General features: G+C 38.6%; 1 protein-coding gene and 1 non-coding gene across 2 annotated transcripts in view; one reads left to right on the top strand and one right to left on the bottom strand.

The window, feature by feature from the left end:
• The first annotated feature begins 535 nt into the window (after positions 1-535).
• LOC129780659 (5S ribosomal RNA) lies at positions 536-654 on the top strand. Its single transcript, XR_008743992.1, has one exon. It is a non-coding gene; the product is annotated as a 5S ribosomal RNA (ribosomal RNA).
• An 11,102-nt stretch (positions 655-11,756) lies between these two features.
• LOC129775811 (S phase cyclin A-associated protein in the endoplasmic reticulum) overlaps positions 11,757-16,837 on the bottom strand; it is a 136,162-nt gene continuing 131,081 nt past the window's right edge. The window contains exon 14 of the mRNA XM_055780920.1: positions 11,757-16,830. Within this exon, the coding sequence (XP_055636895.1) occupies positions 16,756-16,830 (75 nt within the window). The 3' untranslated portion in view covers positions 11,757-16,755. The remainder of the gene's footprint in view (positions 16,831-16,837) is intronic.

Here is a 16,837-nt window from a genome sequence, read left to right as displayed (position 1 = left end):
AGGCTTTCAACTTGAAAGTTCATTCACCTCTAGATCGTCGGTGACGATAACACCACATCGCTCGGTTTTGTAGTCCGTTTTAGAGTAGGCTTTAAACTTTCTCAGTTCGTTCGTCTCTAGCATTGACATAATTTTGTCAATTGAGGATGGTACACAAATTATATCAAATTCAAAATGGGAAAATGTTTTGAGAGATTTTGGGTCTCCTCCCCCTTACGTAACTCAAAATATATAACGAACAAGAGGCACCTAACGTGACCTAGATGCCCCAGCAAACATTAAATCGTATAACCAGCGCATATACATCATCATATACCACTTATTTCGAGTGCCATATGATGCGCCTAATTTAACAATTTCACATATGCATGCAAAAGAGGAGGCGATATACATACATGACAAATGCTTGCGAATTGACTTGGATAAATATACTATTTATATTGGCATCTAATACGACTATTGTCATACGAATATAACATTTATTACACGCATAGAAAAAAAACAAGTGTCGAAAAACTATTCATAGTCTCACGCAGTCAACGATCATACCATGTTGAAAACACCGGTTCTCGTCCGATCACCGAAGTTAAGCAACATCGGGCGCGATCAGTACTTAGATGGGTGACCGCTTGGGAACGTCGCATGTCGTTGGCATTTTTTTATGGGGGTCACTCTACGATGACAACCGTGCCACGTTGATTTATGATCTGTGCGACAACTTCAACATGACAGTTTTAAATACTGGGGAAGCAACTAGGATAGCCAACCCTCCTGCACGGGCAAGCATGCTAGACATATCTCTCTGCTCTTCTTCATTATCCCTGGATTGCACATGGAAGGTAATCCAAGATCCCCACGGTAGTGATCACCTACCAATAATTTTATCGATCGCCAATGAATCAAAATCTAGTGAGTCAGTCGATATTGCGTATGACCTCACGAAGAATATTGACTGGAGAAAATTTGCAGAATTAATATCTGAAGCAATCATTTCGATGCATGAACTTCCTCCCCTTGAAGAGTATAATTTTATATCAAGTTTGATTTACGATAGCGCACTTCAAGCTCAAAAGAAACGTGTACCGGCTACCACTTTCCGACGTCGTCCTCCATCACTTTGGTGGGACAAGGAGTGTTCAAAGGTCTACCTTGAAAAATCATCCGCTTTCAAAAAATTCAGGAAAACTAGATCAGTGGAATGGTTTCGAAAGTACCAAGCTCTAGAAGCCAAACTAAAAGGTCTGATTAAAGCAAAAAAGCGTGGATATTGGCGGAAATTCGTCAATGGTTTGTCAAGGGAGACCGCTATGAGTACTCTTTGGAATACGGCTAGGAGAATGCGTGGCTGGAACCATACCAATGAAAGTGAGGAATACTCTGACCGTTGGATTTTCAAATTTGCAAGGAAGGTTTGTCCCGATTCTGTTCCTGCACAAAGCGTCGTACGCGATATTCCGCTCCAATGCGATTATGAGAATTTTTCGATGGTGGAATTCTCAATTGCCCTCCTCTCATGTAACAATTCAGCTCCGGGGTCGGACAAGATTAAATTCAACTTGTTGAAGAATCTTCCCGACTTGGCAAAACAGCGTTTGCTGAACTTGTTCAACAAGTTTCTGGAGCTGAATATTGTCCCGCATGACTGGAGACAAGTGAGAGTGATAGCCATACGGAAACCCAACAAGCCGGCTTGCGATCACAACTCGTATAGGCCGATTGCAATGTTATCCTGTATTCGCAAATTGTTAGAGAAAATGATTCTACTTCGTTTGGACAAGTGGGTCGAAACGAACAATTTGTTGTCAAATACGCAGTTTGGCTTCCGCCGAGGGAAAGGGACGAATGATTGTCTCGCGCTGCTATCTTCTGAAATCCAAATCGCATTTGCTCGCAAAGAACAAATGACTTCCGTTTTTCTCGATATCAAAGGGGCATTTGATTCAGTTTCCATGGAAATTCTCTCAGAGAAGCTTCATAATCGTGGACTTTCACCAATTCTGAATTTCCTGTACAATTTACTGTCAGAAAAGCACATGAATTTCTCTCATGGCAACTCAAAATCTTCTCGTTACAGTTTTATGGGCCTACCGCAAGGCTCCTGCCTAAGCCCCCTCTTGTACAGTTTTTACGTCAATGATATGGATGATTGTCTAACTAGAGACTGCACGCTGAGACAACTTGCAGACGATGGAGTTATTTCCATCACGGGTACTAATCCCGTCGTTCTGCAAAAGTCGTTGTAAGATACCCTGAACAATCTGTTCACGTGGGCCCTCAAGCTGGGTATCGAATTCTCTACGGAGAAAACTGAAATGATCGTTTTTTCTAGGAAGCACGAACCCGCCCAATTCCAGCTTCACCTATCCGGCAAAACGATCCAACACTCTATGTTTTTCAAATACCTGGGTGTATATTTTGATTCTAAGTGTACCTGGGGGGGGGAGACACATTGCGTATTTGAAACAGAAATGCCAGCAAAGAATAAATTTTCTCCAAACAATAACCGGAACATGGTGGGGTGCCCATCCAGGAGACCTCATTCAGTTGTACAAAACAACGATATTGTCAGTGTTAGAATATGGCAGTTTTTGCTTCCGATCAGCTGCCAGGATTCATATTCTCAAGCTGGAGAGGATACAATATCGTTGCTTGCGTATAGCCATGGGGTGTTTGCATTCGATACATACAATGAGTCTCGAAGTTTTGGCAGGAGTACCCCCGCTTACTCTTCGGTTCACAGAATTATCCTACAGATTTCTCATCCGTTGCAAGATCATGAATCCATTGGTGATTGATAACTTCGAAAATCTACTCCAACTGACTCCTCAGTCAAGTTTTATGTCTTTATACCATGAGTACCTTACCCACGACGTGCACCCTTCACCAGGCATCTCCAACCAAGTTTGCTTCCCATACTTTTGCAATTCCTCTGTCATTTTTGATCTGTCCATGCGACAAAAAATCCATGGAATCCCAGATCACCTTCGCTCCGATTCTATTCCGCCGATATTTTCGGCAGAATATGGGAAAGTTAGATCTGATAAAATGTTCTTTACTGACGGTTCATTCATAAACGGGTCCACTGGCTTCGGCATCTTCAATGAAAATTCCAGTGCCTCTTTCAAACTCAAAGATCCTTGTTCCGTGTATGTCGATGAACTGGGTGCGATATACTATGCTCTAGGGATCATTGAAACACTGCCCATCGACCATTATTTTATTTTTTCAGACAGTCTCAGCTCAATAGAGGCAATCCGCTCAATGAAAGTTGATAAACGCTCATCTTATTTCCTAACAAGAATAAGACAACTATTGAGTGTTTTGGTCGAAAAATTATTCAAGATTACCTTAGCATGGGTTCCCTCTCATTGCTCGATTCCGGGGAATGAGAAAGCGGACTCGCTAGCTAAGGTGGGCGCTTCAGAAGGCACACTTTTTGAAAGGCAAATTGCCTATAATGAATTTTTTCACATTCCTCGTCAGGACACACTCGTTAGTTGGCAGCGCATGTGGAGTGAAGATGAGTTCGGTCGTTGGTTACACACGATTATCCCTTAGGTCTCGACGAGTGCATGGTTCAAGGGATTGAATGTAGGTCGTGATTTCATTCGCGTGATATCTCGGCTTATGTCCAATCACTATACCTAAACGCGCATCTCTATCGCATTGGGCTCGCAGCAAACAATCTTTGTGATTGTGGCGATGGCTACCACGACATCGAGCATGTTGTCTGGTCGTGTATCCGGTTCCATGCTGCTCGCTCTCAGCTCTCTAGAGCACTGAGAGCAAAAGGCAGACAATCGGATATCCCCGTCCGGGATATCTTAGGTAGCCGGGATCCTGATCTTCTGCTTCATCTATACCTGTTCCTCAGAAACGCCGATGTCAACGTTTAATGATGTTTCCTTCGTTGTTTCCCCGTTTCATATCCCTCCTATCCGATCGATAAACTTTTACTTAGTCGCGGCAATACATACAAACACTCTTTACAGATGCACGGGCCAAAGGTTGTGCAGTCCACTGATCATTCAACAAGAGCCAAAGGTTGTACCGCTCATGACAACTCTACACGAACTGATGATTGCGCCGGCTAGTGACCATTCTATCCTGGATTCCTCGAGTCGAGAAAGACGCACCACGCTAGATATGGGGTACAGACTAGGGAGCGTTGCTGATTAATGGTCAGCTGCATCCCAATAGGAAGTAGCCCGTGTCGGGCACACGTATAGAGCATCGAAGACTGCAACATACCAATTATGAGAACACTTGTAATACTAACCTCGAGCCAACCGCGAGTAATCGGTTACATATTACTAACATAGTTGTAAGACAAAAATTGTCAAAATATTGGACTCCCGGCCCCGTCAGGCTAACGCCACATGTGCCTTAATAAAAAATATATTTTGGAAAAAAAAAAAAAAAGTGTCAAAAAAAATGTGAGGTTATAATTACTATATAGGATAATATTTTAAACATAAATGTTTAAAACGAGCGGTGGTGATGGCCAAGAAAATGCTCAGGTTGTTCGGATTATCGAACAGCAACTATCTCGCACAACTATCTCAAATATAATGCGGGAACAGTTAAAACTCATAAATATGATACGTGAGATAAGAGATGCAATCGGATACGTCATTTCTGGTTACCGATTTCGCTGATTTAATTGTGTATTAAGAAAAAGAAAGTTACCCCAATCAAACAATCCAAATACTTCGTTTTTTTTTTTTTAAATGATAACCCAGGAAAGCCATAAGAACGATCTCAATTCTGAAGAATTTTTGTTCATTTGTCTGTCTATAATTGGTTCTCTCAATTAATTCAGAACATAGTTTTTCATAATTGTATACTATTCGTAAACCAACTTGGCAACCTTACAAAACCATAAACATAAAACAAGCCGCTTTGAAGTCTACTACCAGGTTGGTCAATACGACAAAACTACTCTGCAGCTATCTTGAAACACTATTGTGTTTTGTTTTCAAATCAAAGAACTAGTACTAGAGGCAGCTGAATACCACTGAACTTATTGAGAGAATGCAGAATTTCGAACACTTGTATTTAACATCTTCCATGATTCAGGTAAACGCTTCCTTTCGTACTGTTTTCATATACCGCTCCCCTATCCAACTTAGTGACCAAACGACCGAACTTCGTATCGAGGGAGACGTTTTAACTACAGAGGAACTTCGATATAACGTCATTCTATATAACGTACACATTTGAAAAGTGTAGGGGAATATTTTTTTGTTTTTTTTTCTGAAAATACAATAAATTATCTGTATTTTGATACTAGAACATATTTTGTACCTTCTACCAATCCCGAAATACAAATGGTGTTGTGATTCCAGATCCTAAATGAATCAAGCTTCAACCAGCATTACGAAGAGAAGCATCATGAGAAAGGCTGGCTTCGTCTTCTAGTTGAATTTATTCATTAACATTACCCGAACAGCATCACAATAAAGTAATATAAGCTAGGTTTCTGAGTTCTTTATTATGCTTCGATATAACGGAACATTCGATACAACGTACAATTTTGAAAGCGAAATGTACGTTATATCGAAGATACCCTGTATTATTGGAAATGTAAATACTAACGCTACAGCCAGAGCATCCTGGTGATTGCGTCTAGCTATGCGAACAAACGGTCATTGAAACGATTTATTGTCCGCATAAAGAGACGTAAGCGTTTTCCAAATGGAAAAAAAATATGTTTCAATCCGCAAAATCTCCTAGGCCCTCGTTTTGGCGATAATATCCTTCAACTGGACAGATTATTTCATTGGGAATTTGCATGGTTACGCTTGTAGTCAACCAAACAACAAAATTGCATTTTCCCAACACTAATGGTGTTGGTGATTACGTCTCCTATGCAAACATGGGCAGTACATTGATTCAATTTATATGCTGACTCTCGAATTGCGTCTGCTGATATGCATATATGATATCGATTTGTTCAATTAAACGATTGTGCATATCATAAATCCGATGTTTGTTATACCCATTTATGAATTAATCCATCGTGATAAACAAAATCAGCTTTTTCGCTTTTTATACGATTTTAGATAAACACTATGTATGCTTTGATTGAAATTAAATATGATTATGATTCGATCCCACCATATATACGACTTAGAAATGGCTTGGCATTCATACGATTTAATGTTTGCTGGGCCCCTCCCCTCCATACGTGTTATGTAATTTGTGCACGATTTTTTTTTAATTTTGCACAAATTTAGCGTGATCTTTTGCGTTGTCGTTCATTTTCTGAACCTTTTCCTTCGTTGCCAACAAGTTGTGCGACGACGTTGTGCACAAAGCAAACGACAAACTATGCTTTTGCTGCCAGCCAACAACATGCATCAACCACTGACTTTCATCACGACTGAGATAAAATTTCAAGCTGGTATCTACGAGAGCGGTCCGATAAGTACTTAGCCTCATCGCCCGATGGTGTCAGTATCCCAAGAGAGATTACTTATCGTAAACTACGAGTCCGATTCGGCTGAAATTTTGACAGTAGCCGTTTACGAGTACATTCTCATTTTGTTTTGACCATGTATGGAAGCGGGCGTATCCGCGGATTTTAGAAAAATGGAAAAAATAGAAATTTCGCCGTCGCCATAGCCAAATTGGTCGAATGGCACTACGAACTGCTGCCAAATCCACCGTATTCTCCAGATTTGGTCCCGTGCGACTATTTTTTTGTTTCCAAACATGGAAAAGCCACTCGGCGGGCAGAAATTTGAGTCGAATGCGAAGGACGTCGCCGCCACGGAAGCCTACTTTGCAGACCTCGAGAAAACGTATTTTTTCAGATGGATTAAAGAAGTTGGAGCATCGCTGGGTCAAGTGTATCGAGCTAAAAGGAGGCTATGTTGAGAAATAAAACGCCACTTTTCCAAAATTTTTATTTTTTTTTGTAGGCTAAGTACTTATCGGACTACCCTCGTATGTTGTGTGCTGCTTTAAATGTAAAATATGCACATATTGCTCTTGCAGCCTATCGCATTAAGCCGTGCGATATCCGATATCGTGAGCACATGAATAGTCACCCCCCGATCGGAAGCACCCACGGCGATAACACAAACAAATTTTCATAAGGATTTCCTGCTTTCTCTTCCCATGTATCGGGATAAATCCCAGTAATAGAATTCATCTAATCATTGCCACAACAACCCAGCCGGAATGTAGCACATGCACAGCTGGAAAAAAGCACCCCCGTGATTCTACAGCAAAAAGACCATCGAACCGGCGGAACTTAGGGTGCGAAATTTGCACTTGTACTTGAAGAAATCGCCCCCAGGCTTACACAGCAATAAAAACACATCTCCGAACGGCGGAACGGTTGCATTTTTCGCTTCCAACACTTAATTCGATAATGAGAGTGATTAGATTATAATCTCGTTTCTCCTCGGTTGCCGGGAGCGGATTACACGCATGACCCTGTGGGCCGAATCCATCGATGCAATATGGGCTGTTGCTGATGCTGCTGCCGCTGTGTCGATGTTGAAGGAGGCAATTCAACAGATTTTAATGTCAGCATCCATTTGCGGAGTGGAATGCTGCGAATGAGCAGTTGGCGTTGGCGTCGTAGTCGATTGTTCGCATTAATTTTGCCTGAAAGTCGTGACTATTTATTTTAGATTCTATCATGATGCGTGTAGTTGAATTAAGATACCTATTTGTTTCAATTAAGATTAAAGTGAATAGCGCATCTTGCAAAATGGATAGTTCGAAAATAAGTTTAATAAAGGGAAGAAATATCTGAAAAAATGATATCGATTAAATTCTACACCACACCCTTCTATATTCCACAGAACGAACTGTCTACAGCAATTAACACCAAAAGAGATGACCATAGCTTAACAGCAATTAAAATTCAATTTTTCACACTTCAGGATCTACTTCACTGTCCGGTGCACGTGCCTGTGATCACCGTCGGGAATGGACTCTTTCGGACAACACACATAGCCAACTGATTGTTTTTTTATTAAGAAAATCGCTTTTATTAGATCTACTCATCGCACATTGCGCTAATCTATGGGAAATTATGCATTCGATTACATCATACTCATAGCATTCTCTGAGTGAGAAAATGTAAAACTCATAGCAAAATTAAGTAACACAGTAAGGTTTTCGGTATGTGACTAATCGTCACCGTGGTATTAAAAACATACCAAACGCGCAAAAAGCTACTATACCAGGTTCAGTAATGAGTTCGATTACAGTGTGAGTGTTGACTACTTAGTTAATAATGACTTCTAAACATTTCCTAGCTTCTTGGGTAGTTATGAACAATTCAATAAGTTTATTAACTCAACTGTTTTTTTTTCGTAACGTTCTTTGTTTGAAGGGCTATTTACAAGAATGTATTGCAAGCAAGCGACAATCGGCATTTGTTAATGTTATACGCTAACGCATACGTAAGGCTTTCGTAGAAAAACTGTTCGAAGTGATATCAATGGACATTTCAGGCGCAACGGGATTCCTTTTTATTCGGTAGACTGTTCTTCATAATTTCCGAGGTACACTCAGAATTACTTGTTCGAACTAGAAAATATGAAAGAACTCGATCGGTATTGAAACGCAAACAATATATACAGCTTAGTAGCAGGTTCATCTTATTACATAAAAGACCTAAAAACTAATGGATTTTTTAGTCTAACGGTTCATACTATACACCAAGGTGACAGTAAAATATGAAAAATATACTGAAATTTACTACAAGTAATAAAATTGTACATCAAATGATCGTTCAAGCTAGAAATTCAAAATGATAATCGAAAATTTCTACACAGTGTGTTCAATAAATGAGGGAACTTTTCATTTAAATTATGGAACACGTAACGCCATCTGTTGAACGTTGATAACATTAGAAAGGTCTCACCTTTCAAATGCAGCCAACTTTGTGTAAATCGGTTGACTGGTTGGAAAGTTACGCGCTTTTTAATGACAGTATGTTTTGTGCTTGTGTCGTGAAAATACAATGGAACAAAGAGCAAATATTTAATTTTGTTTCAAACTTGGAAAAATATTGAGTGAGACGTACGAATTGATGCAAAAAGTGTATGGTGATGATTGTTTAGCTCGCTCAAAACTTTAAGTGGTTTAAACGATTTAAAAATGGTCGTGAAAATTTGAATGATGATGGGCCCTATTCCAGAAAACGCGACGAGCAATCGTCTCGTCTCGTCTCGGCTTCAGTCACTGTCGAGACGAGCAAAATTTGCTATTCCAGTACCCGAGTTTCATTGAAATGGTTTATTTGGTAGACTGGGGAGACTTCAGTCAGTTTTTCTTGGTATGATCAGTGATGTCAGATGAGAAGACATGTTTTTATTTGGAGAAAAACAACAAATAGTTTCAACATTGATCAATCGATACTGTTTTCTCAGTGCCAAAATATTAAAAAAACAAAAAGGAATAAGTTTCATATATCTTTTGGTTTCATTGATATTTTCCTCGAGCATATGGTTTCATCACTCAGACGTTTTGTTATTATGGATTTATTGGGGGCAATGTTTGTTCATATAATCAACGATTTATCAAGAAAAGTTTGAAATCTATATGCAAGTAGTTGTTTTGAATTACTCATTTTCGTTCAATATGATGTGAAGACACTGATGTTCAATATGATGTGAAGACAGATATTCTAAACAGTCATCTGGCATCCCTGGATATGAGCTCAATGTTTACATTTGGTTGTGTTGTTTGGAAAAGGCCCATTTGGAATTCTGTAAAATCCTGCAATTACTGAATTGAATTTGATAATTGCAGATGAAAACATGCAATGCTTATGCAATACTAGTTTAGCCGTGAAACAAATTTTGTAGATAAAGGCGGAACAGAAGGATACCGTTGCTTTAAATCAACAAGGTGAACAAACACATCAAACAAACTAGACGATTTGACTGATTCATCGGCGAGCGCGGCCAAACGGTCGTTGAGCCAGACGAGCTACTCGTCTGTTTTTAGTCGAGCTCGGCTTCTGGAATATGAAAACAAACGAGACGAGCGCTCGTTTGCTCGTCTCGTTTTCTGGAATAGGGCCCGATGAAAGACCTGGTTGTCCAGAAGGAAGTAATCATGCTGAATTGGTGGAAAAAGTCCGCGAAATCATTGCTGTTGACGGAAACTTCACTGTTAGAATGTTGACTGAAGAATGTAGAATTGCTGAACATTTCAACAGCTGAAAACGATCCAGATTTTCTTGATTCGATCATAACTGGTAATGAAACATGGTGCTATAAATATGACCCTGAAACTAAGCGTCAATCTGCAGAATGGAAGTTGAAAAGTGAGCCAAAACAAAAAAAATGCATTTTCAGAAGTCCAGAATCAAGATAATGTTGATCACGTTCTACGATTCTATTGTACACAAGGAATTTGTTCCAGAAGGTCAAACTGTTAATGGAGAATACTATTCACAAGTTTTACATCATTTGTGGTCAAGAATTGTTCGTGCTAGACCTGAATATCCAGAGAGGAAACACCTGTTTTATTGCATGATAATGCACCACCTCACAAAACCAAAAAAGTTCGTGAATTTTTGATGAAAAAACAGATTGGTGTTATCGACCACCCTCCGTATTCTCCTGATCTATCACCATGCGACTATTTTCTGTTCCCTAAACTGAAAACTGCCATTAAAGGAGTTTTACGTCTTACGATGATATTCCAGCTATTCAAGCAGCCGTGACACAGGTGTTAAAGAACATTCCTTCAGATGGCATGAAAGAGTCTATGCATAAATTGGTTGATCGCTCTAAACGTTGTATTGAGTTAAATGGAGACTATTTCGAATAAAAAATAACTTTCAAACATATTACGATACGTGTTTTATTCTATATCTTAAAAGTCCCCTTATTTATTGAACATGCTGTGTATGTACTTTTGAACACTACCAGACATGTAAAGTGACAAATAAAATATATTTCATCGAACATTTGCATCGTATTCCTGAAGCAGAACTGTAGAAATAAACTTGCATCTGAAACAAACGGGACATAGCTGACATAGGAAACTCATTTTGATACAAAGGTTGTATCCAAGACACGTCCACATTGTTGACGTAGAACTACGCTGTTATTTTGTTCAAGTCACTTGTTAATAACATCGGATATTGTTTTACATACACCCACATACACACTTATCACTCTTTACGCTCTCTTAACAGAAGCCCTTAGAGTTAATATTGCCGGTCTAGATTAGCTTAGCTGTCACACTCGAAATTCCAGAACTATTATTTTCATGGTGAGACGATGATAGCTTAGCTTGATGATTCCTCACACAATTGTGTAGTTCAGAACCTTAATGGAATGGCGTCAGTTTCATGTAAGGATTGCAATGCCAGAGACATCAGTGAGTAAGTAATTGGATCGCGTCCAAATTACGCCGATACGTTGCTCGTTATTGACTCGGCTCGGGTAGGGAAGCTCACAAATGAGCAGAACGAATGTATGGGAAAATGGGAATATATCTAGTTTTCACCAATTTAAACCGTTTTCACACCAGAGGATTGTAATACATTGCTTAAAAAAACAAATCTTAGGGAATAACCGATTCGTTTAGTATGTACCGTTTTGTCTAAAATTCCGAACACTTCATTTTTAAATGTAAATTTACTGAACTTTAATGTTATAAATAATTGAATAATTAAAGGCCTGACATTCTTTGTGGTATAGGCTTCATTATAACATCATTTACAGGTATCGATACTGCCTAAGCTTATAATACTAAGCATTTACAAAAAAGTGACTGTAAAACCAGCGATAAAATGTTCATAATTTGAACCAAGTTTCGAAGCACAAAATCCAAATTTTTGGGAGTATAGCATTTTTCCAAAGAAGAATAGCTAATTGGGTTTAATTTGATATATCGATCATATGAATAGGTCTAGTAGCACAAAAGTTATTGTTTTTTTTTATAAAATTAGATTTTTGCTGTTCGGAATTTGAGACAAATGTTACCAAACATATTTTTAGTTTTTCACCATGAATATGTATTTGTATATTAATTTTATGGTAGACAAATGAAAGAAAAGGCTCTATTGTTTCCAAAAACCACATTAATTTCGCGAAAATGTACCATTTTGAGTAATGAGACACTATTTAATGGCCAACAAAACTTAAGTGTTCGGAATTTGAGACAAAATGGTAAATCGTCTAAATCCGTTCGCGGTAGCAATAGTTATTAATAATTCCACAAAATCAGGCATCGTAACGAATGTTCACTGATGATATTCGCAGCTTGTTTGCAGGTGCACCCTGTCTCAAGCGAGAGAATTTGAAAGATTTCACCACGGGTAGGATTTTTCTTCCAATATCACTCTAGCCTGCAAGCTGACAAGAGCCTTTTTTTTAGACTGAGATTTGGTTTGAATGCCTTCAATTTGGTTTTTTAATGGCTTCAGGGCCACAAGATATTCTATCAAATAATTTTCAAGCATAATGTACATTCTGTCAAATATTGACCGGGAATTTGTGTTTTTAAAGAAAATGCTATATTTATCATCTAAATTTTTATTACCACCGAACAATCTAGTCATCGAAACACTTTTTAGCTGTTTTCAGGAATTGCCTTCAGTTCACGCAGCGAATTCGTTTTTGTGTCTCCAATGCTGTCCAAACAGGTCCCGCAAAGCTGTAATTTATGTTTCGAAAATACGAAAAATGTCACACGGAGCCATAGCTGGGGAGTAAGGTGCTCTCAAACACCTCATAACGCCAATGTGATACTCTTTTTTGGCCGATTGGCCCTCCGCAAGGAATTCCGAATGGAGAATATCACGAATATCGAAGAAAACAGTCAGTATTACCTTCATTTTCGATCGATTTTGACGTGTTTGCATGTCATACTCGTACACCCATGTCTCGTCGACAGTAAGTTTTCGTTGAATGAACATGGGGTCAAATTTTGATCGTCCAAGCTATCTTCAGTCACTTGATCTCGAAGAAGTTTAGACGTAGGACTACGTCTTTCTTATATGTACCGGGTGTAAGTTCAAAGTTTCGAAAACGAGAGCTTATCGCTTGGAGTGCAAGGTTTTTAACGTTAATACCTTGTTGCCGGTTGAACGGAGTGGTATGATAATTACCAATCACCGATCAAAACAAAGTTGTTTTCAATGACGCTGTAAACAAACTAATGACAGATCACGCTCAAAAATGACATTAAGACAACTGACAGTAGTTCATACTTTTAAAAATAGAAAAATATTCAGCGGAAAGATTTGAAATTACGAATTTCCGGTAGGGGAAATCATTCCTATATATTTGACAGAATGTATAATGACGACTGCATTGTAGAACGTGTTAAGCATCCTCATTCTGTAAAAATATACTCTATCATAAGCTCAGCTGGGACCGGAAGGGAAGGGGGTTGCATGCGTCAGCATCAGTAAAAAAAGGTTTAGTAACTGACAGCGAAATAATTCTCTGATGGAGACAAAATATCCATGCATGACTCTGCTCCTTGCCACAAACTTAAATTCAGTCTTCAGAAAACATACGCATAACAAACACGTACTCTCTTGGTACAGAGTGTACCAAATTCATAAACAAGATAGCGCAGATTTCAGATATAAAACATCGCTTCTCACTTGTGTGATGCGCGCCTCATATCACACATAAACACACACACATAAACACACACACATACACACACGCACATCAGATTCTATCGTCCGCTTTGTCTTCGCTCGTTCTAAGCGAACCATGAAAACAACAGTGCGCCTCCATACCAACCGTATGCGCTTGTGTGAAGAAAAATAACTCAACAAAGAAAGCAAACCAGATTCAAGCGCGGTGTAAAATAGGTATAGAATTACGGCGCAAAACTCGGTGCAAAAAATGTGCCGACAACAAAACCTTTGATCTGCGTTTCGGAACATGCTCATTCGCCAGAGCGCATGTCTATACAATGAGTGAGAGCTCAACTGAGTACAAAAACTTGTTACACATTATCACCACGTTGCATTCTGAAGACTGCTTAATTCATAACATTTTTTCCTGAACAGGGGGATTAGTTCTAAAATCAGAGATTTCTGGAGGTGAAATTATAACAAATAAGGGAGGTTTAGTAGACGAAAGGTGTGGTACACAAATAATGTAACGCTCAAAATCCGGATTTTGGATCCCCTATTTCCCCCCCTTTCTTACTTAACGCAATTTAAAAACATGCATTGACAGCACGCCAGCATACCGTATTGCTAAGGTGGATATAAAAAATGCTGTCTTTTAAGAAGAAAATGTAAAATATTGTAATCAAAAATATGATAACCTTTATATGATTATCGAAGTGTCATCTTTATTTTAAGCTTGAATCTTTGATAAACTATTGCTTTTGTTTGGGTATAATAATTTAACCACTCTCTGTAAGTTGAAGAATGGAGATTAGACAACTGTGAATTTTAAAACTCGAATCATTTCACATCTGTACGCACTGTTTATTTTACTGCAGCGTGGTCGGATCCGGAATGTTTCGACAGCAATTTATTTTGAAATGTTTCCTCAGTTCTTTTTTTAGGTCGTCAAGATTTGTTTTGATTCCCAAAAAATATCACTCAATATGAATATCAGATATGCCTTTGTATTGTATCGTATTGTAATAACTTTCTCATAACTCTTTCATGAAGGGTTTGGTAGGCATGGAAAGCGTCAATGGATTTATTTTTGTTTTCGCTATGTCGAAATTTGTGTTCTGTGTTACTCTGGTTGCTCCTTTTGGTCGAAACCATTTGAGAAGCACAAATTGGACCGTCAAAAACGTAGTACATAGTGCGTTTGGATAATGCTTGACATTCCACAATTATTCAATTGTGTATCTCAATAAAAATAAAATGTTATTCATTGTGATAGATGTCTAGAAATATTTTCTATCAATTGATGCAAACATCTTTGCGATCTATTAACAAATACTCGAGTTGTAAAATTTCGAAATAATTCATTTTTTCCTGCATGTTTGGTATTTAGATTTTCGTATTATCCCCTGTTAGACGTAGTACTACCATAAAATTTGAAAATAAATCAAAATTGTGCTTATGTGTGACAGATGCATCGAGTATCAGAATGAACAGCACGAAAATAGAAGTCTTCTACTTTCATTTTGTTTGCATTCTAGGAGAGCAAAAGCAAACAACATGCACTGAAGTAAATATAGATAGAGAACCTCGCAAATTAAAAATATTTTTTGTGGCATTAACTCTCCGATTATTGCAATAACTAAAACTCTAATCGGATTACGTAGTAATCAAAAAGAATTGAAATTTTTCCCTGATTGGTGACGAAAGTGATATTCCATGTCAATGTTTGAACTCCTTAATATTACCTGATTTTGAAAGTTTTTCCTGCTGGTCGACCCTCTGGATGGAGAGTCCTAAAATTACATCCAGGTTCGTTTGCTTTATAAGCGAACGCGCAACCGTTATGGCCACAGAGACCCTCATCTACTTCAATATGGAGTAGTTGTTTTTATGCATTTTTGAATGGGCCTAAATCACCAATGGGTGGGGCTTGCAATGCAGTTTTCGTTTCTCTTAAGGGACTGAACAACGGCGTTAATGGCGAAGTTCCATGTTCCAGGACGAGACAGTTTTGGAGCAATATAAGGCACCACAGGTAGCACAATGGTTTCCATATGGCGGTTATATATTCATGTATGGTTACCAAAAAGGTAAATTCATAACAAATTTCCGTGAACAGAAGAGTAGAAGAGACGAGTAGAAACAGAAAAGAAGCAACGTTTGGACCCGGAAACCCAGACCTAAAATTTGAGATTTTTTCGAAAAAAAATTTTACAAATAAAACAGATTTGATCGACAAAATCGTAAAAAAGATATATCAAAAACACGCATAATAATGGAGGATTTGCAAAATACAGATTTTTATGAAAATTAAGACGGAAAAAATAACATATTTTTTTCAGGAAAGCCTTACGATAATGTAATAATTTAGCCACTCTCTGTAATGAAGTTTAGACGACTGTTACGTTTTGTCTGTGAGTAAGCTGTTATCTGTGACCAATTTATAAATTGTTTATTAACAGGTATAATTGTCAGAGCACCAATACAATATGCGTTAATGAAAAGCACCAGCAACAAACTAAAGTCAAGTTGCATTGAGGTAAAACAAACAGCAACTAGTCCTCGAAAGCACCACATAGTCGACGATTAGTATGTATCTTCCCAGCTTTTTAGCCGACTAAAGTGCATCGCATCGCTGCTAATGGCGACGCACACATTATGCAGCAGCAAGTACAAATTTCACAGCTCGTGCCCACGGCAAACAATTGAGAGAGAAAAATAAAGATAAAAACCAAAGACAGTAACCAGCAATACCCACCAGGGGGATTCTAACAAAAGCAACAGAGAAAAAAAACAATTCCAGACTGCGGACAATTAAACATACGACCTGATGTCCACATTGCGCCGTCCGAGAGCTTAACTCATTAGTAAACGGTAAATTTTATGCACCACCGAAATCGATACAATCTTCCCACCGAGGGCAAATCCCGACGCTTAGCGACGGACGGGATTATTGCTGACTTTAATCACTGCGCTTTTATGTCGTATTTTATGGATTTCACTTCATTCTCATTATTTATTGCTTCTGACTGTTTTTTTTTGCTCCGCAGTTTTTCGCTTTGCTCTTTGCGATGATTTTTTGTTTTCTGCAAACAGTCCTGATCTAATACGAACGAGAGGACAGAACCCACTTGTGCTAACAAAAACCGCCAATCACCCAGCCAAGCCAACTATTCCACCTTCGTCAGCAGTGACACGATTCGGTTCTTTTTCGCCAGATCCGACCTGCTGTACTCCTCCAGTAACTGTTCG

This window comes from Toxorhynchites rutilus, chromosome 3 (genome assembly GCF_029784135.1).
Source record: "Toxorhynchites rutilus septentrionalis strain SRP chromosome 3, ASM2978413v1, whole genome shotgun sequence".
In the NCBI taxonomy this organism is placed as follows: Eukaryota; Metazoa; Arthropoda; class Insecta; order Diptera; family Culicidae; genus Toxorhynchites; species Toxorhynchites rutilus.
Note: the sequence above shows the minus strand (reverse complement) of the source record. Positions and strands in the feature narration are given on the sequence as shown.